General features: G+C 52.2%; 2 protein-coding genes across 6 annotated transcripts; one reads left to right on the forward strand and one right to left on the reverse strand.

Annotated features, from left to right (window-relative positions):
- Positions 1-1,320: 1,320 nt before the first annotated feature.
- On the forward strand, positions 1,321-4,895 carry Emp3 (epithelial membrane protein 3). 3 transcript variants are annotated; one of them, XM_052162736.1, is made up of 5 exons: positions 1,321-1,434; positions 2,264-2,383; positions 2,832-2,934; positions 3,400-3,540; positions 4,687-4,895. In XM_052162736.1, exons 2-5 carry the CDS (start codon positions 2,306-2,308, stop codon positions 4,854-4,856), a joined length of 492 nt encoding a protein of 163 aa, XP_052018696.1. In that variant the 5' UTR covers positions 1,321-1,434; positions 2,264-2,305; the 3' UTR covers positions 4,857-4,895. The 3 variants fall into 3 exon arrangements, with proteins under 3 accessions (XP_052018696.1, XP_052018687.1, XP_052018705.1); XM_052162727.1 differs by having other exon boundaries at positions 1,325-1,434; positions 2,194-2,383; XM_052162745.1 differs by lacking the exon at positions 1,321-1,434 and adding an exon at positions 1,462-1,533 and having other exon boundaries at positions 2,194-2,383.
- A 1,158-nt stretch (positions 4,896-6,053) lies between these two features.
- On the reverse strand, positions 6,054-24,841 carry Tmem143 (transmembrane protein 143). Of its 3 annotated transcripts, none has more exons than XM_052162706.1 (8): positions 24,752-24,841; positions 24,199-24,430; positions 22,074-22,178; positions 15,611-15,805; positions 14,533-14,663; positions 13,330-13,609; positions 7,184-7,373; positions 6,054-6,656 (listed from the first exon to the last, which is right to left on the reverse strand). In XM_052162706.1, the coding sequence occupies exons 1-8, from the start codon at positions 24,772-24,774 to the stop codon at positions 6,436-6,438; spliced, it is 1,377 nt and encodes a 458-aa protein (XP_052018666.1). In that variant the 5' UTR covers positions 24,775-24,841; the 3' UTR covers positions 6,054-6,435. The 3 variants fall into 3 exon arrangements, with proteins under 3 accessions (XP_052018666.1, XP_052018660.1, XP_052018674.1); XM_052162700.1 differs by having other exon boundaries at positions 6,054-6,668; XM_052162714.1 differs by having other exon boundaries at positions 6,579-6,702.
- Between the last annotated feature and the right edge of the window lie 223 nt (positions 24,842-25,064).

Here is a 25,064-nt window from a genome sequence, read left to right on the forward strand (position 1 = left end):
TCCAAAGCCTGCGATAAGTTGTACAGAATTGCCACGCCCTGCTCTAGATCTAAGCTACCCACTAGGCTCTCCCTCTTTTACAGACAAAGCAAAGCATGGAGAAGTCATCAGTGACGCCTGCAGTCTGTGCTGTGGTACCCAGCGCCCGGTCTCCCACTCGCGAGGCAGAGGCAGGTGGATTTCTGAGTTCGAGGCCAGCCTGGTCTACAGAGTGAGTTCCAGGACAGCCAGGGCTACACAGAGAAACCCTGTCTTGAAAAAAACAAAACAAAACAAAAAACCTGGGACTAGAGTGCTGTGAGAATTCTAATGGCCTCCCACAGCACTTACAGTAAAATCCTGATTCTCCCATGAATTTCCAAGTGAATCCTCTGATGTCCCACTCACCACACCCTAGGCTCCCTGTGCTCCAGTCACATTGGCCTTTCTGTCTGCTGTCCAAACAGTCGACGTTTCTTCCCAAAGCCTGGGACATTTTCTTTTCTCCCTGGTGCCCAAATGACTCAGGTCAAATATCACCACCTCCAAGAGGCTTTTCAGGATTTTGTTTTGTTTTGTTTTGTTTTTTGGAGACAGGGTTTCTCTGTATAGCCCTGGTTGTCCTGGAACTCACTCTGTAGACCAGGCTGGCCTCGAACTCAGAAATCCACCTGCCTCTGCCTCCCAGAGTGCTGGGATTACAGGTGTGCGCCACCACCACCCGGCTGTATCCTTTTTTTAATTAGCATCCACCTACCCAGTTGTCATTGTCATCACTCTATCTTCTTTATTGACTGTGTATTATACCCACTATGCAGATTAGCAAACTGAGGCTCAAGTAAGTGAAATAATCTATCCCAGGTCACACAACCAAGAAACAGTGACACTGGCATTCTTAAAGGCTACATCCTGGTCCTTTCCATAGAGTGCTACTTTTTGTCCTGCCATGAGCCAGCCCAAAGTTGGATCCATGTCTCAGGATCTGGCCTTCTACAGATTCTTGTGTCATCTTCTCTGCCCCAAACTTCATCAAAGAGAGCAGGCATCCAGTCCTAGGAGGTAACATGCCCCACCCAGGGCCCCAAGGACTTCTCATTTGAGCCCTGAAAGGAGGTCCCAGAACATGCATGCCTACTGTGTGACTGCGTGAGGAGGGAATAAGGAACCAAGATTCTGTGCCCTCCCCTGACTGGAGACCTCAGCTGGGCGAGGCTACAGTGGATATAAAAGGGTTGGTATATATTGAGAGTGGAGAGACGCAGAAAACCACCCGAGGAGAGAGAGAGAGAAAGGGAGGGAGGGAGGGGAAGGCAGAGGGAGAAGGGTGGGTATTACGGGGTGGGAGGAAGGCGGTGAGGGAGGCGGGGGCCTCAGAGTGGAAGGAGGGAGCAGAAGGGCGGGGCAAGAGGCCCAACTGAGGACAGACTCCAGCTCTGACTTCTTCAGTGACTCTCGGTAAGTTTTCAATCCGCTATTCAGACGGGATTTTATTTTCTGGGCGGCATGGCACCATGGGAGGAAGAGATTCTCCACTCTTAGCTCTGGAGGAGTCTGGTAATTGAAGAAGTGGTCTCTCAACCTTTGTGGTGGGAATACCGGAAGGGGTAGGGCCGTCTATGAGACGTGTCCCAACAGAGCCCACCGCGAGGAATGCCCTGGGGCTTCTCCCTGGGGTCTTCTACTCCCTCCTGAGATTAAGGGGTGCAGGAGGGCTCCCAGGGCTGGCTGAGTTCTCTGGACACTGAAGGGTGCTAGGAGGTGGTCTCTCCACTCAGACCACACCCTCCCTGCTTCAAATCCATCTCTCTGAGTGTGGAGAGCCTGGAGAGCCTCGGGTCTGCAGTCGGTTGGGTGAGGACCACAGAGACTCAGCCAGGGGCTGGCATTTCCCTGGTGCTGACGGAGGGGATGAGTCACCCATGAGTCACCCCAGGAAAGAGTGAGTGAGGCAAGGATGCCTGTCCCGGGGGCAATTCCTGCTCCTGGTGGATGGGAAAGGGTGTCAGTGTAAACTTTCATATGGTGACCCACACAGCCCACAAACGGGGCGCTGAAGATGCACCAACTCATTGTTAGTCCTGTCCATTCCCCTGTCTCCCAAAAGTCCATCTAGGACATTCTCTGTCCCACTCTGTCCAGAAGCACAGAGTCCCCAGCGTACCCTTCTCCCCAGGGAGGAACTTCTCAGCTTCCTCTCCTTCTCCCTTGCTCCAGAGACTTCCCGCAGACTCGAGTCCTCCCCAGCCCTCTTCCCCCGAGGACTGAGTGCTCCTACCCACTGCAGGGTTGCCTCTCCTGCTCTGAGCCCGACAGACATCCGGCAGCCATGTCACTCCTCCTGTTGGTGGTCTCTGCCCTCCACATCCTCATTCTTGTCTTGCTTTTCGTGGCTACTTTGGACAAGGTAAATTCCCAACTCACCAGGAACCCCAGCTACAGCCCATTTCTAAGACGCCACCTCCCTGCCTCTCTGTGCCTCCACCTCCCTGCCTCTCCTCTGCCCCTCCACATCCCTGCCTCTCCTCTGCCCCTCCACATCCCTGCCTCTCCTCTGCCCCTCCACATCCCTGCCTCTCCTCTGCCCCTCCACATCCCTGCCTCTCCTCTGCCCCTCCACATCCCTGCCTCTCCTCTGCCCCTCCACTTCCCTGCCTCTCCTTTGCCCCTCCACCTCCCTGCCTCTCCTCTGCCCCTCCAACCCCTGCCTCTCCTCTGCCCAGCTTCTACTGCTGCATGTGTCCTTTCTCTGGCCTCGCCCACACTGGCCCATCGGGGCCTCCATCCTCCTCCCCCTGACACCCTTTGTCCCTCTTCTCACCTCACCCACCCTCCCTGGTCTCTGTCCCTTCCAGTCCTGGTGGACTCTCCCAGAGAAGGAGTCCCTGAACCTGTGGTATGACTGCACGTGGAACAGCACCACTCAAACGTGGGCCTGCAGTAACGTCAGTGAGAACGGTGAGCACACAGTTGAGGGCAGGAAAAGGCCTGCCAGGCCCAGGGCTGGGCACCTAGCCTAGGCAGTGAGTGAGCACCTGGGCGGCCATGGGCAGCCTGTCTGGATGGACAGGCATTGATAAATCCAGAGAGGGTGGAGGCCACACGCTGCAGCTTAAGGAATGGAGAGAAAGCTCCCTAAACTCTGAGAAGACTTTTCAGAGTTCTAAAGAAATGGAGCTAGTGTTATGAATGTGGGAGCCATTCATTGACCGGGGAAAGGCCAGAGTTCTAAGAGACGGAGTTGCCTCCCTCCAGGATTCTAAGTTAGTGAGCGTGGGGATGGAGCTCACCAGTAAGATGTTTGCCTGGTAATCCTTGTGACATGCACACCCTTGAAGCTTGCCTAGCTGAACCTGGAGTGGGTAGAGTCCAGCCAGTGGGGACCGCGGCTCCAGCTGTGACCTCACCTGTCGCCCCCTGCAGGCTGGCTGAAGGCAGTGCAGGCGCTCATGGTGCTGTCTCTCATCCTCTGCTGCCTGTCCTTCATCCTCTTCATGTTCCAACTCTACACCATGCGAAGAGGAGGGCTCTTCTACGCCACCGGCCTCTGCCAGCTTTGCACGAGTAAGCACTTCCCCCAGCTCGGGAATGGGGTGGAGGCGAGGGATGGAGGGGCACTCAAGGCTCAAACCGAAAAGCATCCTCAGGATCCCAGCCCTTTCCTGAGCGCGGCCTCCGTGACCCCCGCGGGCCAGTGGAGGTGTACGTGCGTGAGTCTCAGAGGTTCTGTGGTGAGCGGTGCTTGGGAAGTCTGGCGTTGGTGAATGATTTGGGTTCCAGGGACGGAGGCAGTTAAGGGATCCACAAAAGGAATATTCTGGGTCACACCAGCCTACTGCTGCTCCTTGGGCACCTGTTTCTCTGTCTCTGTCCGTCTCTCTGTCCCCCCCCCCCCTCCCAATACTGGGGCTGTAACACAGGGAGGGCCTGTGGTCTGCCAGACAGACTCTTCCCCTCCCGTCTGAGGCACGTGGCCAGCTCCACACATGTGGGTTGTAGGCATGTGCTTTCAACCCTCTTTTTATCTTTTTTTTTTTTTTTTTTTTGGAAATAGGTTTTGATAAAACGTCCTAGCTGGCCTTGAAATTTCTGTCCTCAGGCCTCAGCATCCTGGGCAGCTGAGAGTGCAGGTGTGGCCCATTATGTCCCACTTCTTTTTTTTTTTTTTTTTTTTTTTTTGGTTTTTCGAGACAGGGTTTCTCTGTATAGCCCTGTCCTGGAATTTACTCTGTAGACCAGTCTGGCCTCGAACTCAGAAATCCGCCTGCCTCTGCCTCCCACGTGCTGGGATTACAGGCGTGCGCCACCACGGCCCGCGTATGTCCCACTTCTTTTTTAAGGTCAAATAAATTGAGGCTTGAGACAGTGGGGGCGGGAGATGAAGCGGTCACTGAGATCTGAAAGCACAGCTCTCTCGCTCTCTCTTTTTTTCTTTGGGTCCAGGTGGTAAAGGGCTGAGTTAGTCGTAGTGGTTTTGAAAACATCTTCCTGGGTTCCCAGAGAACCCCCTTCATTTTACTATCTCATGTTTGCATGTTTGGCTCATGAAAAACTCAGAGAGATTCCACGGACGCACAGCTGCCGTGGCCTTATTTCGCAGATGCGCAGTTAGGGACCAGCGGCGGTGGTGGTTCTGGGACACCACTGAGGACCGAGGGCAGGGCGGCATCCCGTGCGCCCGGCCCCACACTGCTGTTGGTGGTTCCGCAGGTGCAGCCGTGTTCTCCGGGGCACTGATCTATGCCATCCACGCTGAGGAGATCCTGGCGAAGCACCCGCGTGGGGGCAGCTTTGGTTACTGCTTCGCTCTGGCCTGGGTGGCTTTTCCACTCGCTCTGGTCAGCGGCATTGTCTACATCCACCTGCGGAAACGTGAATGAGCGCGGTGTCCCCTGGAAAATAAATCCGTTCAGCCACGAGCCTGACTCAGCTTCCCCTCCTTCCTTAACACCTGACCTCCTCGGGCTCATTCAGAGCTCAACTCCCAGGCTCTGCGCCTGGGCACTGACCGGAGCCAGCTTCCCCAGGGCACCCCGCCTAGGGGAGAAAAAGGATGCAGCCCACTCTTCCCTGAAGCTCTCCCTCATCAGAGCTGAGTGTCAGCCCTCTCGGTGCTCCAACTTCTGTGGCACCGCCCTCAGCCCATCTCCGTGCTCCAGCTTCTGTGGCACCGCCCTCAGCCCCTCTCCGTGCTCCAGCTTCTGTGGCACCGCCCTCAGTCCCTCTCCGTGCTCCAGCTTCTGTGGCACTGTTCTCAGGACCCCAGGCTGCTGTGCAGTTCTGGGCTGTCTCTTACCCACCCCCTCTCTGACCCAGGCACTGCGTGACTGGTTGTTTCCTATTGCAAACCATTCTCCCCACCTTTGTAGACCCTCACCCTTTCCTCGCCAACACAGGCCACCTCTGCAGCCAATAGGGCCCGTTCCTCTACCCTCAAGCAGCGGGTACCAGCTGGATTCCCCAGGAACCTAATTCCTGGCTGTGCGCCATTGTGTGATCTGCACTCCTGCACCGTCTTCCTGTTTGAGATCCAGATTCTTGCAGGCAACTCTCCTCAGGCATCAGTGCTTCTAGGAGTCCGGTCCCAAACCCAGCCACACCCTCTTTCCAGCCTCCCTTTACCTGCAGCCACACCAATCCAGCTTTATTAAGCATGATTTATTCCTCTGGAAGAGGCAAAGTGACAAAACAGTGCACAGACAGGAGACCCCGGCTAACGTGATTTCTGTGGCAAAGCAGAGCAGGCCTCGGAGCCTGCGGGGGCCTGAGCTCAGTGATCTTGGGATGGAACCCTGCAAGTCTTCTTTGGCACAGACAGTTTCCAGTGCCTCCAACCAGAACAGATCAGCTGCAGAACAGATGCATCTCACGTGGTTTCTGAGGAGGCTCCTCCAGACACTCTGACTGGCTGCCTGTGGCTGAGGTGCCAGTGTCTGTTACCCACTGTGTGCCAGGGGCAAATGGCTCTCAGGCTGCAGTGGGCCCACGTGCTTGTGGCGAGCAGTTCTGCGCACGCTAAACAGAAAATGAAGCCGCCCCCCCCCCAGCCCTCTCCTCCCCTTCCCCTTAGCCCTCCCCTCCCAGTGCAGCTTTACAGCCTGGCCCATCTCACTGTGGCCAAGGCTGGCAGCTGCAATTCAGCAGCTGCGTGAGCCTCCCAAGCCCCGCCTCCTCCACAGACCTCAGTGAGGTTCCCGCCAGGGGCGGGTCTAAGAAATAAAATAACAAGTTGAAATAAACGGCTTTGATTCGTGGGCCTCAGGAGGCTGCCTAGCAACTGCCAACAGCCCTGATTGGCTCCTCTGAAGTCTATAGCATAGCAAAATTAATGGCCTAGCAGAAATAACAGCCTGTCAAGAACTGAAAGTCCAGGAAGGAGATGCAGTTGCCACAACTGACAGCCTGCGATGGAGGAGGTGGAGCTTGGCACCTGCCAGCGCAGGGCCTGGTAGTAAGTGGTCAGGGTGAGGGGTAGCTACTACCCAGTGCGGCCTGTGGGGCCTCTGGAGTGCCCAAGACCATCGGGTCCAGTCGTGGCAATTCAGGTGGTGGGAACAACCCAAAGCTGGGGGTCAGGGCTTGCAGATGGGCCAGGGCCCGAGGTCCATTGAAGGTGACATCACAGCCTGACTGGGCCAGAAGCCAGCTTTCCACTTCAGACTGCAGCCACCTGGAGGTCTCTGTGGAAGAGACTGTGTCCACGTTGGAGCTAGAGGAAACCTGGGCCTGAGGGACAGCAGGGAGGGCCTGAGGACAGCAGGAGGGTCTGGGGGACAGCAGGAAGAGCCTGAGAACAGCAGGGAGGGTCTGGGGGACAGCAGGGAGGGTCTGGGGGACAGCAGGGAGGGTCTGGGGGACAGCAGGGAGGGTCTGGGGGGACAGCAGGAAGGATCTGGGGGACAGCAGGGAGGGTCTGGGGGACAGCAGGAGGGGCCTGAGGAACAGCAGGGAGGGTCTGGGGGACAGCAGGGATGGTCTGGGGGACAGCAGAGAGGGTCTGGGGGACAGCAGGAATGGTCTGGGGGACAGCAGGGAGGGTCTGGGGGACAAAAGGGAGAATATGGGGGACAGCAGGAAGGGTCTGGGGGACAGCAGGAAGGGTCTGGGGGACAGCAGGGAATGTCTGGGGGACAGCAGTGAGGGCCTGGGAGGTAACAGGGAAGACCTATCAACAGGAGGAAGGACCTAGAATATGGGGAGGACTCACCTTCAGGTATGCCTTGGGGGCCCCCTGGCCGGCGGGCTAGGAAGCTGTGAGCCAGCAGGGCTTCCTTGATGTGCTCCTCCTGTGCTCGGAGTGCCAGGGCACTGAGCAGCTCTGAGTTGTTGGATGTGCTTCGGTAGTACAGCATGTGTGCCAGCTCCAGCGCCTGCGCACTGCGGCGCTGCCCAAACACCTGTGGGATACAGTGATGCAGGGCCACTCAGCACCAGAGTGCCCAGCAGCCTGGCTTCTCCTGCTCTGGATCGGGGCTGGGTTCAGGCGGATGCCGACTCCCTTGACCAGTGCTTTGCTTTCTGGCCACATAAGGTTTTATGCAAAGATTTCAAACGTGAAGTTTCTCTCTCTATCTCTCTCTCTCTCTCTCTCTCTCTCTCTCTCTCTCTGTGTGTGTGTGTGTGTGTGTGTGTGTGTATGTGTTAGAATACTTTTATTATTATTTTCTACTCATTCACTTGCCATCCTGCTCACTGCCCCACTCCTGCCCCCTCCCTCCCACAATCCTCCCCCCCCTTCTCCTCCCCCTGGGTATCCCCCCACCCTGGCACATCAAGTCTCTGTGAGGCACATCCTCTCCCACTGAGGCTAGACAAGAAGAACATATCCCCCCCCCCCACAGGCAACAGCTTTTGGGACAGCCCCCGCTCCACGTGGTCTCCACGTGAAGACCAAGCTGCACACCTGCTCTATAGTGCAGGAGGTCTAGGTCCAGCCTGCGTGTGTTCCTTGGTTGGTGGGCCTAGGAAATTCTAATCCCAGTACATTCCTGTCAAGTAGTCTTCCATATTCCCAAATAACATGTAAACTCGCTTCAGTGACCCAGTACAGACAGATGGCTATGTTACAATGCAATCAGATTGTTGTCAACCCAACACTGGGTGCAGGTGACCTCATTTCTATGTCTACTTGAATCTTTCCATAATTGAAAAAGAACTGTTTAAGCTACTACACTGTCAAGAAAACTGCAGGTAATGGGCACCGGGTGCAGTCTGGGCCTAGTCAACACTGCAAACCCACAGTTAGCCAAGACAGATGAGCTCACAGCAGTCCTGTGCCCTTGACCGGTTTCTGCCAGCTCCTATAGCCCCAAGGCCTTGAGCGAGTGGTCTAGAGCAGCGCTGTCTGTTTACAAGGGTGGTGTGGGGGAGGGGCAGAACTCAGCACCCATGATGGAGAGTGTAAGGACAGAGCTGTGAGGCCCACCCTAGCAGGCCAAACTCCAGCCTGCACTGACATGTCCGGACACCTTCCAACATGGCTGTGTGGCTAGACCTTCTTAAAAGCCCACACCTTGGACTCCGGCCCTGCCTTGGAGCCAACTGCCACTGAGACAGAATCCTTCCGTCTCCTGTCTTTGTCTGCCGAGTGAGTTCTTGGGGCTACAGGAGCACCCCACAGTGGCATGCAAGCATATCCCCCAACTCCCCGTGCCCCACTCTGGCAGCCCTCCCTCACGGGTCACAGGCCACATCTAATCACCATCCTCATCCCTCCTGGCCAGCCTGTCTGTCCCTAGCCATCCTGATGCCTGCCTCTTCCCTGCTCCATCTTCCTAGGCCCTGCTCATAGCCTCCCCAGCTCAGAATTTGAAACTCTAAACCCCAGTCCTAGTGTGCCCCACACATGTCCCCCATCCCCATCCACTTGGATCATGGGCCTTTAACTGAGCAACACACCCCAGTCTGTTGTTAGAAAACACTGTCTCACCCTCAAGGCTGTCCAGAGAGTGGATGCACCCTCAGGCTTCGTCAGTCCATGCCACCTAACCTGTGTCCACAAGCCTCTGCCCCCAGCAGGGGCCTACAGTCCACAGGCCAAGCTGCCCTGGCCTGCTCAGCACAGAGAAGGCAGTCTGTGGTAGGGTGTCCAGAGACCCATCCCAGCCTTGGTGATTCAGAAAGGCCTCAGGCAGCTGATGGCCTCTGGCCACGAGATAAGGAATGCAGAGGGGACCAGGCCAGTGAAAGAGAATCAGTCAGAGGGGACAGAACATGCAAATGCAGAGTCTAGGGAGGCAGGGGAGGAGGTTACATACCACAAACACACAGAGAGCAGAGACGGGCTGGGTGGGATAGTGGTGGGGACGGATTCAGCTAACCACAAGGCAAGCTGAACAGGGTCCCCACCAGGTAGTGAGAAGGCAGGGTAGGGCCTGCTCTGGGTGGGGCTGGGCATGGGCTGTAGATGTCACCTGGAGGCCAGAAACAAGGCAGGCACCGTGGCCAGGCCCCCACAAAGAACAGATGTGAGAGATGTCGGCTGCAGCAGCCACTGAGAACCTCCACTCCAGCCCAGCTGGTCACAGAGACTCAGGCACAAGGGATCCCAGGGAGTTCCACAGCCTGCTCCAAGACAGCAGCTGAGAAACCAGGCAGAGAGCATATGGCTGTACGCAGGGAAACAGGAAAAACCCAGGAGGGTGGCCTGTGGGACAGCAAACCCAGGGGCACTGAACACAGAAGGAATGAATACTTAGAGGTGTGCATGGCTGGCAGCTGGCCCGGACGGAGGTCCGGACTGGACTGCAGCTGGAGTATGAACAAATGAGTAATCAGAACACCAGAACTGGATGAGCGGGGCCCTTCTACTCTGTAGGACTGCACAGCCCTCTAGGCCACTGAGGAGTGAGAGGAGGGCTCCCTTAGACAGTGTTTTTTGGATTTGGTTTTTTGGAGACAGGGTTTCTCTGTGTAGCCCTGGCTGTCCTGGAACTCATTCTGTAGACCAGGCTGGCCTCGAACTCAGAAAGCCATCTGCCTCTGCCTCCCAGAGTGCTGGGATTACAGGCGAGCGCCACCATGCCCAGCCTTGTTGGAGTAGGTGTGGCCTTGTGGATGTGGGCTTTACTATCTTTGTCCTAGCTGCCTGGGAGTCAGTATTCTGATAGCAGCCTTCAGATGAAGATGTAGAATTCTCAGTTCCTCCAGTATCATGCTCCTGCCTTGACAATGCCATCATTGTCTCAACCTCTGAATCTGTAAGCCAGCCCCAATTAAATGTTGTCCTTTATAAGGCCTGCCTTGGTCATGGTGTCTTGTTCACAGCAGTAAAACCCTAAGACAGAAGTTGGTACCAGGGACTGGGGTGTTGCTGTGATAGGCCTGTCCTGCTTTTGTTTGGAACAATGTGGATTTGGGGATTTTGAATTTGGAAAGCAGTGGGATGTTTTAAATTGGGGCTTAATGGGCTATCCTAGTAGGAATATGGAAGACTTTGTTGCTGAGAGTGATTTGAACTGTACAGACCTGGCCCAAGAGGGTTTAGTGGAGAAGAATTTCAATATGTGGCCTGGAAACCATTTTTGTGGTATTTTGGTGAAGAATGTGGCTGCTTTTTGCCCTTGTCTGAAAAGTCTACCTGAGGCTAAGGTAAAGAGATGTACACTAATTGCACTGACAAAGGAAGTCTCAAAAACATCCAGCAGAGACTTTGTTCTCTAGTTACGTCTCATGAAGAGTTTTGAACAGGCATAGCAAGCTTAGAAAAGAAAAATATAAAATATCTGATTCAAGTATTAAAGGGGCACCGGAAGTGAAATGGAGCTGAGTCCAATGTTCTAGGAGATAATAGATTAAGGGATTTGCGGGCAAGATCCCACCCAGCTAAATTTAGATCCAGGCTTGGTGGTAAATACCTTTAATCCAAGAAGACAAAACCAAACAGATCTCTGAGTGTAAAGCAGCCTGGGACAAAGCAGGTTCTGGGTGAAGAAAAACTTAAATCCAGGCTTGATGGTACACGCCTTTAATCCCAGTATTACAGGAGACAGAGCCATGCAGATCTCTGAGATCAAGGTCAGTCTCCAGAGCAAGTTTCAGGAAAGCCAAGCCTCGGCAGTGAGGACAGAGTGGAAGACAGAAAGCTGGTGATAGAATAAGGGGGCCATGTTCCAGCCCCAGCAAGCAGCAGAACATGGTAGCTCCAGCCATGTGGCTCTGGCTTTAGAGTGAAAAGTAGAAGGGACTCCTGGGACAACTGATGCTAGTGAGCTGGAGCTAAGAAATTAGTGGTGATTAAGAAGAGACCAGCATCACTGAAGTGAAATCTTCTGGGAAGTCTTTTCTGAGAGCACAAAGAAGCTGTGTTCCAGAGATAGCCGTGGTTATACCTTGTGCTGGTAGCTGGACTTGGTAATGTGTAAGAAATACCCAGGTGGTACTGGTTTTGAAGGCATGAAGGAATCATGAAGAGCAACTGAGGCTTGGCACTCTGAGAGGCCATGGAAGGCCATTGGTGAAGGTGCAGCCTCAGTTGTAGTTGACGGCCCAGGACTGAAGGGGTCGTGCAAAGGATTTGAGGCTTGGCACCATGAGGAGAGCCTATGAGAGGCTACTGGTGAAGCCTAGTTGCAGTGGGAGATCCCAGATCACCAAGAAGAGCAGCAGCAGTGGGGTGGATCAGTCTGAGCTTAGAGTGCTACAGATGGCAGAGCTGAAAAACTGACTCTAGCCCTTTAAAGGAGTCCAGAAGATCTTGATTGGATCCCAGACATTGAAACAAGAAGCTGTAACGTTGAGGTTGCCTTGGAGACCCCAAGATGTCCAAAATGCCAGAGCCGTGGGCTATCTCTTGAATGCTGCTAGCAGGGAGTGGAACCAGCCCAGGAAAAGAAGTTTGTCAACAAAGATGAAAAAGGATTTGGAGATCTGAAAAGTGCTTTGACATGAGACATGGAGATGCAGGGTTTGGAGTTTGCTGAACTGGTTTTCTTATTGATCCGGGGATTACAGGTAAGTGATTGGATGGATCTCAGAAGAGACCTTGAACTTTGGACTTTTGACATTGTTGAGACTGTATAGCCTATGGGGACTTTGGAGGTTGGACTAATGTACTTTTTAATTATGCTATGGCTAGGCATGGCCCCCATAGACTCGTGTGTCTGAACAAGCCTATAGGGCCAGACGTGAAATGTGATGGCTTGTATATGGTTGGCCCAGGAAGTGGCACTGTGGAGAAGTGTAGTCTTTTTTGGAGTAGATGTAGCTTTGTGGATGTGGGTTTTAATTCCTTTGTCCTAGCTACCTGGGAGACAGTATTCTGCTAGCAGTCTTCAGATGAAAATGTAGAACTCTCAGTTCCTCCTGCACCACGCCTGCCTGGATGCTACCATGCTCCCCGCCGTGATGATAATGGGCTAAACCTCTGAACCTGTAAGCCAGCCCTAATGAAATGTTGTCCTTATAGAAGTTGCCTTGGTCATGGTGTCTGTTCACAGCAGTAAAACTCTAACTCAGACAGGTAGTGCAACCACAGAGTGAGAAAGGCCACCCTTCCCAGCCACCTCAGCCAACAGGAAAGGCATGGAGAACACAAGCTGGGTGTCAGCACCACCTGACCCCTTGACCCTGAATCTTAGCTGGTGAGCAACGCCAGTCTGAGGAGGCCCCGAACTCCACACTGCCGCTCAAGAAGGGAGCTTATTAAAAAATATACAACTTCCTGGTGCAGGCCCTGAGTTTCTAAACCGGTCATCTGGGGCTGGAGCTGGCTCTGTCAGCAGCAATGACCTCCAGGAAGGAAGCATAGGGGACAGAGAGTCGCACTGTAGTGACCGCCACCACCTCAACAGTGACCTCACGTGGTACATCCGGGACTGTGCCAGGCTCCCGTTGACTCGTTTCATCCCTGTCCACCGCCAAGGTCAGGTCTCCTCATCATTCTCATTCTGCAGTGAAGGAGCTGGCTACAGAGACGGTAAGATGATAACCTGCGCCAGGCGGAGGTGACGCACGCCTGTAATCCCAGCACTCTGGGAGGCAGAGGCAGGCAGATTTCTGAATTTGAGGCCAGCCTGGTCTACAGAGTGAGTTCCAGGACAGCCAGGGCTACACAGAGAAACCCTGTCTCCAAAAAACAAACAAACAAACAAAAAAGTTGCTTAAGGCAGAACAGTAGAGTCATACTCATATTCAGTCAGTAAAGCTCCAAAGTATATAACCTTCACTATCCTCTTAAAACTGCCAGTGAAGAAACTGAGGCAGGAAGAGTGGGAGCCCTGCGGGGTGAAGGGTGCTGACAGAAGAATTAAAAGGATGTAAGGGCATTGTGCACCAGGGGCACCGCGTGGAAGGACCGAGCACACAGGAGACCTGGCCGCACAGCCCACAAAGCGAGGGGGCGTGGGTGCTCACCTTGGAGGCCTTCACGCCCATGAAGGCAGCGAAGAGCAGCAGCAGCAGGGAGGTGGCCATCTTGAGGTCAGACAGTATCACCATGCCCACATTGACGAAGACCACGACGCCCGAGACCACCAGCATCAGGTTGAGCAGGGCGCGCTGCAGCATGGGCGTGCGAACCTTCAGCTCGGGCAGCAGCTGCTCCAAGCCCTCCAGTGGCGTGTCCTTGAAGCTCTTCAGAACCAGGTGCCCCCCTCTCGTCCGTGCGGCCAACACCACTCGCTTGAAATATCTCCTGAGGGCCAGAAAGGAGGAAGTGAGCGCAGGGCAGCCCGCACCTCCCTCGTCCTGGTTGTTACACTGAGGAATCATCTAAAACCCAAGCTGTGAGGAATTTTCTTGACGGGATTTTTGAGGTGGGAAGACCCCTCAAAAACATCACAACCCACTTTCTAGTGATAGCCCATATAAAAGGCCTGGTGACGTACACCTTATTCTAGCATTCAGGAGGCAGAGGCAGGTAGATCTTCCTGAGGTTGAAGCCAGCCTTGTTGACACAGTGAGTTCCAGGCCAGTCAAAGCAACATATGGAAGACCATGTCTCAAAATTAGTAAACGGACAGGAAGAAGGGAGCTTCTGGGCTTGGCCTACTTGTTCTCTCGCTCTCATGGCTGCGGAGGCTGTCCTCCTCCTCTATTAGCAGGAGCCTCAGGGTTCCAGTCAGCAGCTCTCCAGAAACCTCCTGGATGGAACAAGTACCGAGTCTTCCCCTTTCCATCATGAGGCAGCCATTGGACTATCCTGACCACTGCCTGAACATCTCCATGCTGCATGGCCTTTTAGAAAGCTATTTAATCACAAGAGACTGGAAGTAAGTCACATGTTCAGTCATGGCGGTGGGGCTGGTTAATTAAATGACTTCATAATGGACCTGTCAGTTGTTCATCAGAATCATGGCTGTGCCACTTCTTTAGGATATGATATGTCGCCTCTCTGATTCTCAATTTTCCTCATTCAGAAAATGGAGGGCTGACCCTCCCCTCTCTTCCTCTGGAAACAGTAGTTCTTACTTACTCTTGGGAAGAAGAGGCTGCATTTGGACAGTCTGCACCTCCCACCTTTGGGCTTCTCCCAGGGGCCCAGACACTGACCTGTCAGTCCCCTCAACTCAAACCTGGCTCTCTTCAGCTGCAGCTGGGGAACATGGGCCTCCTCACCTCTCCGCAGGGGGCAGCTTTCTGAAGAAGCCTCGCTTGGAGCCCACACTGGACTTGTGGGGCATCTGGCCGACTCTCTGGCCCAAAGCCCAGAACTGCATGTAGATATACTGATCCAAATTTATTGTCACCTGCCAACGGGGAAGGGAAGCAGAGGCAGCTGAGCGAGGAACAAGAGTACTCAGCCGAGCCAGAAATGGCCCCTGCCTTGAACATGCAGTGTGGACGGGTAGGGAGTAGTCACCCGTGGCTGTTTGGGTTGCAGAAGGGCACAGCTTTAGGGTGGCCCCACATGTAAGAATCTTCTTAGAGCCTAAGATAGCATTGGTTTTAAGAGTCTCCATTTATGAAGTAACTACAAGGACCAGACATTGTCACTTAAACTATGTTTTACCACCGCTAGCTGGACACATCATAGAATATGTCAGAGTAGGTCTAGGAAAAGTAGATCTTAAAGTTCAGTAAGGTATAGAACTGGAAGATTTTAGTATTTCTTCCTAATTTTGTTGACTTTAGGGGGAGGGGATTGAGAGGATTTTTGTTATTTTTTCTGTAGAATCTTTATAGATAAAAAAATTTTCAGGGAATACTGAGAAAGGGTCTTACTATGTAGTCCTGACCAGACTGGAACTTGCTCTGTAGACCAGGATGACACTGAACTCAGAGATCTACCTGCCTCTGCTTCCCGAGTGCTGGGATTAAAGGTGTGTGCCACCACACTCAGCCTTCTGGTTATTTTTAAGATTAATTTTTATTTTATGTGTATAGATGTTTGGTCTTCATTCACGCCTGGTGCCCACCTGTAAAAGCCAGAAAAGGGCAGTGGATCTCCTGGAACTGGAATTACAGACTGTTGTAAGTGACCACGTGGGTGCAAGTCCTCTATCATAGCAGCAAGTGTTCTTAACCGTGGGGCTATCTGTTCAGCCCCATGGAATTCGTTTTACATTGTTTATCATAAAATCCTCTTAGGTTCCAGTACTGTACCTGAGACCCTCATCTGATGACCCTCGCCCGATGGGGGAAGGAGGGGTGCTTCCTCTAGGCTAGCAAATATGGCCCCTCTGGGAACAGGTACCTGGACCTCATCCTGAGGGTGGTGGACGACTAGTGCATAGGCCAGGGCATCTTCAGAGAGTGGAGAGAAGTTGGCCTGGGCCAGTAGGGGCTTCAGAGCCTGGAGCACATCCTTCTCACTGGACAGGCGCTCGGGGTCAGTAAGGGACGGCTGGTCCAGGGTCTCCCTGTCGGGGTTGATAGGGTCATACAAGGCCTGAGGGAAGATGACAGGAAAAACAGAGAGGTCACAACCTGGGTAATGTAGGCTCCAAAGGAAAGCCCAAGCTCACTTCTCCTATACTCTCCTCCAAGCTCCCCGTGTTACTCTGACACACACACACACACACACACACACACACCTTAAAACATTGTGCGGCTGGATATGGTGGTGCACACCTCTAATCCCAGCACCTGGGAGGCAGAGGCAGGTGGATCTCTGTAGAGTTAGAGCCCAGCCTGGTCAACATAAGAATTTCCGGGTTAGCCAGGACAACAAAGTGAGACCCTGTTTCAAAAAGGTAAAAAAAAAAATGAGGCTAGACTGTTCTTGCAGAGAATTGAGGTTTAATTCCCAGCACCCACATGGGAGCTCATAGCTGTCTGTAACGCCTAAGAATCTGACAACCTCACACAGACATATAAATAGTCAAAACACCAACATACACCAAATAAAAATAGAAAAAAGCCAAAACACTGTGCGGGCAACCTCAGCAGCTCTTCCCGCTTCCCTCTGAGGGCTGTCCTGAGCAGGTGGCCTCTCCTTCTGCAAAGAGGTTGCAGGAGACCAGAGACCAGATGGCCCTGGGGGAGCCTAAGGTCAGGGTAGTAGGAGATAGGCCCATGCAGGCACTGATGGCGACAACAACCACGCCTCTGAACTTCTACTGCAACTTGTTGTGCAAGCCTCAAACCCCACCTGGGCTGCTGAAGCTGAGAGCTTTAAGATCTCCTGTAGAGCCTGGCAGTGGTAGCGCATGCCTTTAATCCCAGCACTTGGGAGGCAGAGGCAGGTGGATTTCTAAGTTCGAGGCCAGCCTGGTCTATAGAATGAGTTCCAGGACAGCCAGGGCTACACAGAGAAACCCTGTCTTGGAAAAAAAAATCTCCTGTAGAGATTTTTTGGATCACCTGTAGAGATCCAAAGGGCTCCATGCACTTTGGTTAGGGAATCCTTAAAGAAGGCTGGGAGGTGTCATATGCTGTCATATGTCACATGACTGGGCATGGTGTCATATGCTGTCATCCCAGTTCTCAGGAAATTAAAACAGGAATATCACAAGTTCAAGACCAGCCTGGGGGTGCTGGAGAGATGTCTCAGTGGTTAAGAGCAACGACTGCTCTTCCAAAGGTTCTGAGTTCAAATCCCGGCAACCACATGGTGGCTCACAACCATCTGTATGAGATCTGATGCCCTCTTCTGGAGTGTCTGAAGACAGCTACAGTGTACTCACATATAATAAATAAATAAATCTTTAAATAAATAAATAAAAAACACTAGCCTGGGCTGACCAAAACCAAACCTTTCAGACTGTTGAAGACATGGTCTTCCCAGCAGCAGCAAAGGCCCAGCCAGAAGCTGTGCTAAGTGATCAAAGCCACTGCACGCCTCCAGCCCCTCCTGATAGAGGACCATTTCCCCTGAGGCTTCATCCCAGGGCCAAGCGCTAGACCACCAGAGGCCACACCGTGCACCGCCCACAGCTCCAAGCCTGAAGAAGGTCTCGGCCTGTAGTGCAATCCTGAGCTTTCTGCTTCTGCCCTGGCTGTTCCAGGAACCCCAAAAGTGCTTCCACCATCCTTCCAAGATATTCCACCTGCAGACTCCTTCCTATCATCACCCCATACTCCACTCCTGAGGTGACAACCTGAACCTCCTTGTTTGTCCTGGTCCCCCCACCTCGCTCCGGTGGGAGGGAACTCATCTTACCTGCTTGACTCTGCCCACATAAAACTCTCCCATAAAGCCATGCCCCAGAGCTTTCCACTGAATTTGGAATAAAGTGTGAATCCTTTTAGGACCTTAACAGCCCCTCAAAAGCGGCTCTAGCCCCTCCACTTCTGTACTGACAACCATCCCCAAGGCTCTGGGAGGGAGGCAATGAGCAGCAAGAATCTCAGCGGCCAGACTGATGATCCAGGGATGATGTATAATTTGTCCTAGACATTGTGACACACCTTGGAGGGACACAAGGTCTCAGGGCGTCAGAACAACCTCTGAGCATGCACCACAAGACAGCAGAAGGTAGTCCTTATGGAGGAGCCTGAGCAAAGGGTGATAGATGCCCAATGCCAATGAGCAGGGAGATGCTGGCACAAGGGCAAGACTCAAGCAAAGTCGGCCATAGACCACACCCATAGTCAGTCAGGGGCCACGCCCACAGCCATAGAGCACACCCATAGTCAATCAGGGCCACGCCCACAGCCATAGAACACACCCATAGTCAGGGGCCACGCCCACAGCCATAGAACACGCCCACAGATGCCCAGAATGACCTTGAAAGATTGCCTGGCTGAGACTGAAGTCCTGCCTCAGGACTGAGGGGAGGAGAGGGACTGTGCCCTTTACACATTGCCACCAGCCAGGGTCTCCTCTGAGAGCTTCAAGCTGGAAACTTAAACATGGCACACGGTCTGAGACCCCCCTCCCCAGGCTCCTCCTCCCCTCCTCCCTTTCCTCGGCTTACCCCTCCTCCTGTGTCTGCGGCCCAGCAGATGGATGCTTTTCTCAGTTCACTCTTCCCCACCAGCAATACAAATCTAACCACCACAAACTTCTCATTTATTTTTGGTTGTTTGTTTCAATTTTTTAAGATTTATTTTATATGTATGAGTGCTTTGCCTGCGTGTATGTATGTGTACCACATAAGCCCACAGAAGTCAGAAAAGGATAACAGATACCCTAGAACCAGGGTTGTGGATAGTTTTGCTGGGAACCGAACTCAGGTCCTCTGCAAAAGGAAAAAGCCTTAACTGCTGAGCCTTCTCTCCAATTCAGAGCCTCACCGTTTGGATGGACTCAAAACCACACTGACACCCTCCAGTCCCATGGGCCTTGTGGCCCATTCTTTGCACAGTACCAAGAAATCTCCACAGAGGATGGAAAGAGTGAAAATTCTGCACATTTTTCTGTTATGCTTGAAGCAAGTTAGAGGTACATCGCCATCCTGTAAAAATGGGACCATTGTGATCCTTACTGTCTTAGTCAGGATTTCTATTCCTGCACAAACATCATGACAATGTTGTTGAGGAGGAAAGGGTTTATTCCCCTTACATTTCCACACAGCTCTTCATCACCAAAGGAAGTCAGGACTGAAACTCAAGCAGGTCAGGAAGCAGGAGCTGATGCAGAAGCCATGGAGGAATGTTATTGGGGGGGGGGGTGGATCTGGTTTTTTTGAGACAGGGTTTCTCTGTATATCCCTGGCTGTCCTGGAACTCACTCTGTAGACAAGGCTGGCCTCAACTCAGAAATCCGCCTGCCTCTGCCTCCCAGAGTGCTGGGATTACAGGCGTGCGCCACCACCGCCCAGCTTGGGGGAATGTTATTTACTGGCTTGCTCAGCCTGCTCTCTTATAGAACCCAAGAATACCAGCCCAGAGAATACCAGGCCCTCCCCCCTTGATCACTAATTGAGAAAATGTCCCACAGCTGGATCTCATGGAGGCACTTCCCCAACTGAAGCTCCTTTCTCTGTGATAACTCCAGCCTGTGTCAAGTTGACACACAAAACCAGCCAGTACAATTGACCCCTTGTCAACTTGACACACCAACATATCACTATTAAGCTTCAACCCTTATTTTCTTATTCATCCCCAAGATGAATCCCACAGTTAAAAATCCCACAGTCTTTAAATATTAAAAGTTCAATCCCTTTAAAATGTCCAATATCTTTTAAAATTCAAAGTCTCTTAACTGAGGGCTCCACTAAAATACTTTCTTCCTTCAAGAGGGAAAAATATCAGGGCATAGTCATAATCAAAAGTAAAACTCAAATTCCAATGGTTCAATGTCTGTGATCCAACTCACAATCTTCGGGGTCCTCCAAGGGCTTGGGTCACTTCTCCAGCTCTGCCCTTTGTAGCACACAGCTTGTCTTCTAGGCTCCAGCTGCCTGTATTCCACTGCTGTTGCTGCTGTTCTTGGTGGTCACCGCATGGCACTAGCATCTCCAAAACACTGCTGTCTACCGCTGTAACTAGGCTTCACCAATAGCCTCTCATAGGCTCTCTTCATGGTGCCAAGCCTCAACTCCTATGCATGACCCTTCAGTCCTGGGCCATCAATTGCAATTGAGGTTACACCTTCACCAAAGGCCTTCCGTGGCCTCTCACAGTGCCGAGCCTCAGCTGCTCTTTATGACCCCCATTCATGCCTTCAAAACCAGTACCACCTGGGTGACTCTTACACTGTACCAAGTCCAGCCACAGCACAAAATACAACTGTGGCTATCTCTGGAATACAGCCGCTGTGCTCTCAGAAAACACTTCCCAGAAAATTTCACCTCAGTGATGCTGGTCTCTTCTTAATCACCACTAATTCCTTAGCTCCAGCTAACCAGCATCAATAGTCCCAGTAACAACAAAGGTTTGCTTTAGTGGTTCTGGTATCTTGTTAATCACAGCTGATTCTTCAGCCCCAGCAAACCAAAGCCACAGAATCTTCACAATCAAAACATGGCCCTGATAAGAGTCTTTAATCTTCCCTCTGAAATTTCACAAGCCAGGCCTCCATCATTTTCACTGTTCTTAACATTGTCTTCCAAGCTCCTACAGAACTTTCCACAGAGCTCTTAACATCCTAATGGCTCTTCTAGCTCAGAGTTCCAAAGTCCTCCCACAGTTCTCCCCAAAACATGGTCAGGTTGTCACAGGAACACCCCACTACGCTGGTACCAATTTGTCTTCGTCAGGGTTTCTATTCCTACACAAACATCATGACCAAAAAGCAAGTTGGGGGGAAAGGGTTTATTCCACTTACACTTCCACACTGTTGTTCATCACCAAAGGAAGTCAGGACTGGAACTCAAACAGGTCAGGAAGCAGGAGCTGATGCAGAGGCCATGGAGGGATGTTTCTTACTGGCTTGCTTCCCCTGGCTTGCTCAGCCTGCTCTCTTATAGAACCCAAGAATACCAGCCCAGAGATGGTACCACCCACAAGGGGCCCTCGCCCCTTGATCACAAATTGAGAAAATGCCCCACAACTGGAACTCATGGAGGCACTTCCCCAACTGAAGCTCCTTTCTCTGTGATAACTCCAGCCTGTGTCAAGCTGACACACAAAACTAGCCAGTACACTGACTTACAGATGTGAAAACTGAGGCATGGGCATACCCAGATCTGCCAATTACTTACAAAACTCCTTTAGTGCTTGGGAGGCAGGAGGATTGTACATTTGTGGATTTGAGGCCAGCCTCGGCTACCAGTGAGATCACACGTCAAAAAATAAATAAACGAAACCCTGCCAAGGTTGCCACTGCCCTTGGGAAGTGGGAGTATATACCCGCGAGGCCCTACAAAACTTCTAATACTGCTGTGTTTGTATACAGGGGAGGGACGCACACACACCCCAAGCAGTGGCCAGAGGATAACATTGTGGAGCTGACTTTCTCTCCATCTTTACGTGGGGCCGGCAGCAGCAGAGACTTACGTGCTCAGCAGAGCACACAGGGCTCTGAAGGGCTGTCACTGTTCAAGGCAAGGTAGGGAAGGCATCTAGAGGATGGTGTGTAGAGTCAACTCAGAAGTTTGAGGGGTCCGACCTTATACATCTCAAGAAGGCTCAACCCCTCAGCAGCTGGTGAGAAGAAACCCTAACCTAGGGATATCCTTCATGGTAAGCATCTGGTTGACCTGCAGCCCCAACTATTCCAGGCGGCCGTCACTGTCACTGTCACTGTAACCTATGGCTGTGCCTAGACCACTCGGTTTCTGACTAATCAATTGAAGGGCTAGAGAAAAAGGTCAGCCTCCACTCAAAGGCTTGCAAGAGACTCAAAGGCTGGGAGAGGAACTTCACATATGTTCAATACCAAGTTCCTGCCAGGTGGCATGGCACCTCAGTAAGGCTCTCTACAGGTCAGGATCCTCCAAAGTTTCTCTTTTACTACAGACTCGGGCCTCTCAGTCTCCCTCTGCTGTCCAACAAGCACTCAGATAACTAACTTCCTCCAGGCACACACGGGCACACACTGGTGCACACTTAATCGCAGCACAGAGGAGGCAGAGGCATATGGGTCTCCGTGAGTTCAAGGACACCCCAGTCCCTTCTCCCTGCAGATCCCACAGCCAGACATATTTTACATTCATTTTAGTTCCTATCCCCACCCCATCCCCACGCCTGCTCCCTGAGGATATGACTACATCTCTCCTGCCATGGCAGAGTCCTCAGAACTTAAAAGAGAGCCAGGCTCCAAACAGGTCACAACATACTAAACACACAGTGAGCAAACACGCACGGCAGGACCAAAGAGCCATCCTCACCTGCAGCCTGGCCAGGAGCTGATGGTAGTGAAACAGGGTACAGAAGTCCACGTGAGCGGAGAATGCCTCCAAAGATGCTCTCTCTGCTGGGCTGGAGTGGAACTCCTGACACCCAGAAAGAAAACCCAGTTAGGTCTCTCCCTTCCTCCTCCAGAGGACCTTTCATGGCAATCCACATACAGGATGGGAATTCTGGACTCCCCACCCCCACCCCCCCAGAGACAGGGTTTCTCTGTGGAGTCCTGGCTATCCTGGAACTCACTCTGTAGACCAGGCTGGCCTCGAACTCAGAAATCCACCTGCCTCTGCCTCCCAAGTGCAAGGATTACAGGCATGCGCCACCACACCCGGCTGAAATCTGGACTTTTAAATTTGTATTTAAAAGCTGACTTGGTCAGGCTGGAGAGTGGTTAAGAGAACCTACTGCTCTTCCAGAGGTCCTGAGTTCAATTCTCAGCAACCACATGGTGGCTCACAGCCATCTGTAATGGGGGTCTGGTGCCCTCTTCTGGCGTGTCTGAAGAGAGCAATGGTGGTGTACACATATGCATAAAATAAATAAATAAATCATAAAAAATAAAACTGATTTGGTCAATTGTACAGACCCAGCATAGCACAAGGAAAAGAGAAGTCTTCAGGACCCAGAGGCTCAGCACCTGCTCTGCCGCTAACTGCACATCCGCAGAATGTGTGCCCTGTGGACAGTTGCTCTTCCTTAGCAGGACCTCCTCCTCCAGAGAAGGGATGGGGTAGATGGAATTAGAACCTCAGTATTTTGAAAGGGGAAACTGAGGTTCAGTGAAGTCATTTCTGAGGATCATGATGGGCCCATCTGACTTCAGGGAGAATTTTATTTATTGTGTGTTTACATATATGTGTTTTGATTGCATATATGTGCACCACATATGTGCCTAGTGCCAGCAGAGGTCAGAAGTGGGCACTGGATCCTGTGGAACTAGAATTATGAGTGACTCTGAGTTATCATGTAGGTGTAGAAACAGATCCTTGATCCTTTGCAAGAGTAACAAATGCTCCTAACTGCTAAGCCATCTTCTCAGACTAACTCGAGGAATTTTTTGTTTGTTTGTTTTTTGTTTTTTGGATTTGTTTTTTTCGAGACAGTGTTTCTCTGTATAGCCCTGGCTGTCCTGGAACTTACTCGGTAGACCAGGCTGGCCTCGAACTCAGAAATCCGCCTGCCTCTGCCTCCCAGAGTGCTGGGATTACAGGTGTGCGCCACCACAGCCCGGCTGAGGAAATTTTTTTTAAAAATACTTTTAGTTATATAAGTACACTGTAGCTGTCTTCAGACACACCAGAAGAGGGCATGAGATCTCATTACAGATGGTTGTGAGCCACCATGTGGTTGCTGGGGTTTGAACTCAGGACCTCTGGAAGAGCAGTCAGTGCTCTTAACCACTGAGCCATCTCCCCAGCCACTAGAGGAAATTTTTGATGAGACTGTTTGTGCTCATATGTATGCATGTATATATAAAATCTAACACAGGACTTGGTATACACAGCAGGTGTTCAATAAATAACTGTTATATTAATGAATGATCATCTTCTGATAGTGATGGTGGGCTGAGAGCTCAAGCTATGGAATAGATCAGGAGTGAGGTAAGGGGTGTACTCTAGAGTCAAGCAAGCATGGGTCACTCACTGTAGCTTCTCTACCTTTTTACACCTGTAAAGTGGGATGATGGTGGCCTCTTTCTTACTGGGCTGTTCTGATGGTTCTATACATTACAAACATGTAGCACAGTGCCACAGAGTAAGAGCTCAGGATGTGATAATTACCACTTGCTTTGCAAGTACCCATTTATTATGTAGTAGAAAGTAATTATGAGGATGACAGTTACATCTATTCAAGGGGAAAACTCATGTCCCAGAGTGCCTGTTCAAGGCCCCAGAAGATGCCCAAGTCCAGAGCTCATGAGGCAGCTCATCTTGGAGATCTTCCTAGCCCCTGCATTCCAACTTTCTCGCACTCACTAGCAACGCTAAAGGGGCCAGAAACTACAACTCCCAGGAGGCGCTAGAGCAAAAGCAGGTACAGTGGTGCAGTCGCGAGGTCGGCTGGATATTGTAGTCCCTAGGTTCTTAGACCACTGATGGGCGGTACCTGTATCAGGAGGCGGAGCAGCTGCTCCTTGGAGAATGGAATGAAGCGCTCGCGGTACTGCTGGGCCCAGTTGCAGGGCTCCTTGGGGTTCCACATCTTGCGGTACGCCCCCATCCTGTTCTCCAGGGACGACAGAGCCCGGGGGGTCCCGAGGACAGCAGGCACTAGGGACCATCCTCGGACCTTAGACCCCCAGGTCACATGCAACATCGCCTGCCCCTTTTCCCAGAGCCTAAACATAAGCAAATGAAGGGGAGGTCAAAGGTCAATTGGAGGACGTACCTCCACACACCCCTCCCTTCTGGGACGGTTCTTATCCAGTCTCCCTCCCTCTAATCCTTTTCCGTTTCCTTCTACACTGCACAGTATAGGTTGGGTCAGAGGTCGTAGTTTGGAGTATCTTGCAGGCCCAGGGACCCTGTAGCGGCACAAATGGTCTCTGAGAAGCTTAAACAACGAGGGGGCTCTCAGGAGTGTTGAAAAACTAGGAAAAGTTAATAGCGGGTGCTGGACCGTCCTTCCTGGGCCATGCAATCCCCCACCCTGCCCTCACCTTAACCAACGCGTGACTGTCATTGAGCCTTCTGCGCATGTGCAGTAAGAGGTCCTGGGCCCAGAGGATTGGTTTCTGCAAGCAGTAAGACGCATGCGCACAATCTGGGCTTTTTTTTTTTTTCTTGAAACCATTTAATAGCTTTTATCTCGACTGCGCATGCCTCACCACTAGTCTGGTTTTTAGGCAATGCGCACGCTCCGAAGACGTGTCTCGCGGTCCGCTATTTGGAGCTGGGTCCCGCCCTCGCGCGCGCCGGGCCAACGGCGACCCGCCCAACGTCTGCCGAGACCACGCCCTCTCCCTGGTCAGT

The sequence above is a fragment of the Apodemus sylvaticus genome, chromosome 1 (genome assembly GCF_947179515.1).
Source record: "Apodemus sylvaticus chromosome 1, mApoSyl1.1, whole genome shotgun sequence".
NCBI classification, from domain to species: domain Eukaryota; kingdom Metazoa; phylum Chordata; class Mammalia; order Rodentia; family Muridae; genus Apodemus; species Apodemus sylvaticus.

Coding starts and splice junctions, on each gene's coding strand:
- Tmem143 (XM_052162700.1), bottom strand. CDS start 24,774: ATGACAGTCACGCGTTGGTTAAG. Junction 13,610..14,532: donor AAGCTGCCCCCTGCGGAGAG/GTGAGGAGGCCC, acceptor TCTGGCCCTCAG/GAGATATTTCAAGCGAGTGG. Junction 6,669..7,183: donor CCCCCAAGGCATACCTGAAG/GTGAGTCCTCCC, acceptor ACGTGGACACAG/TCTCTTCCACAGAGACCTCC.
- Emp3 (XM_052162736.1), top strand. CDS start 2,306: ATGTCACTCCTCCTGTTGGTGGTCTCTGCCCTCCACATCCTCATTCTT. Junction 2,384..2,831: donor TCGTGGCTACTTTGGACAAG/GTAAATTCCCAA, acceptor TGTCCCTTCCAG/TCCTGGTGGACTCTCCCAGA. Junction 2,935..3,399: donor CAGTAACGTCAGTGAGAACG/GTGAGCACACAG, acceptor CGCCCCCTGCAG/GCTGGCTGAAGGCAGTGCAG.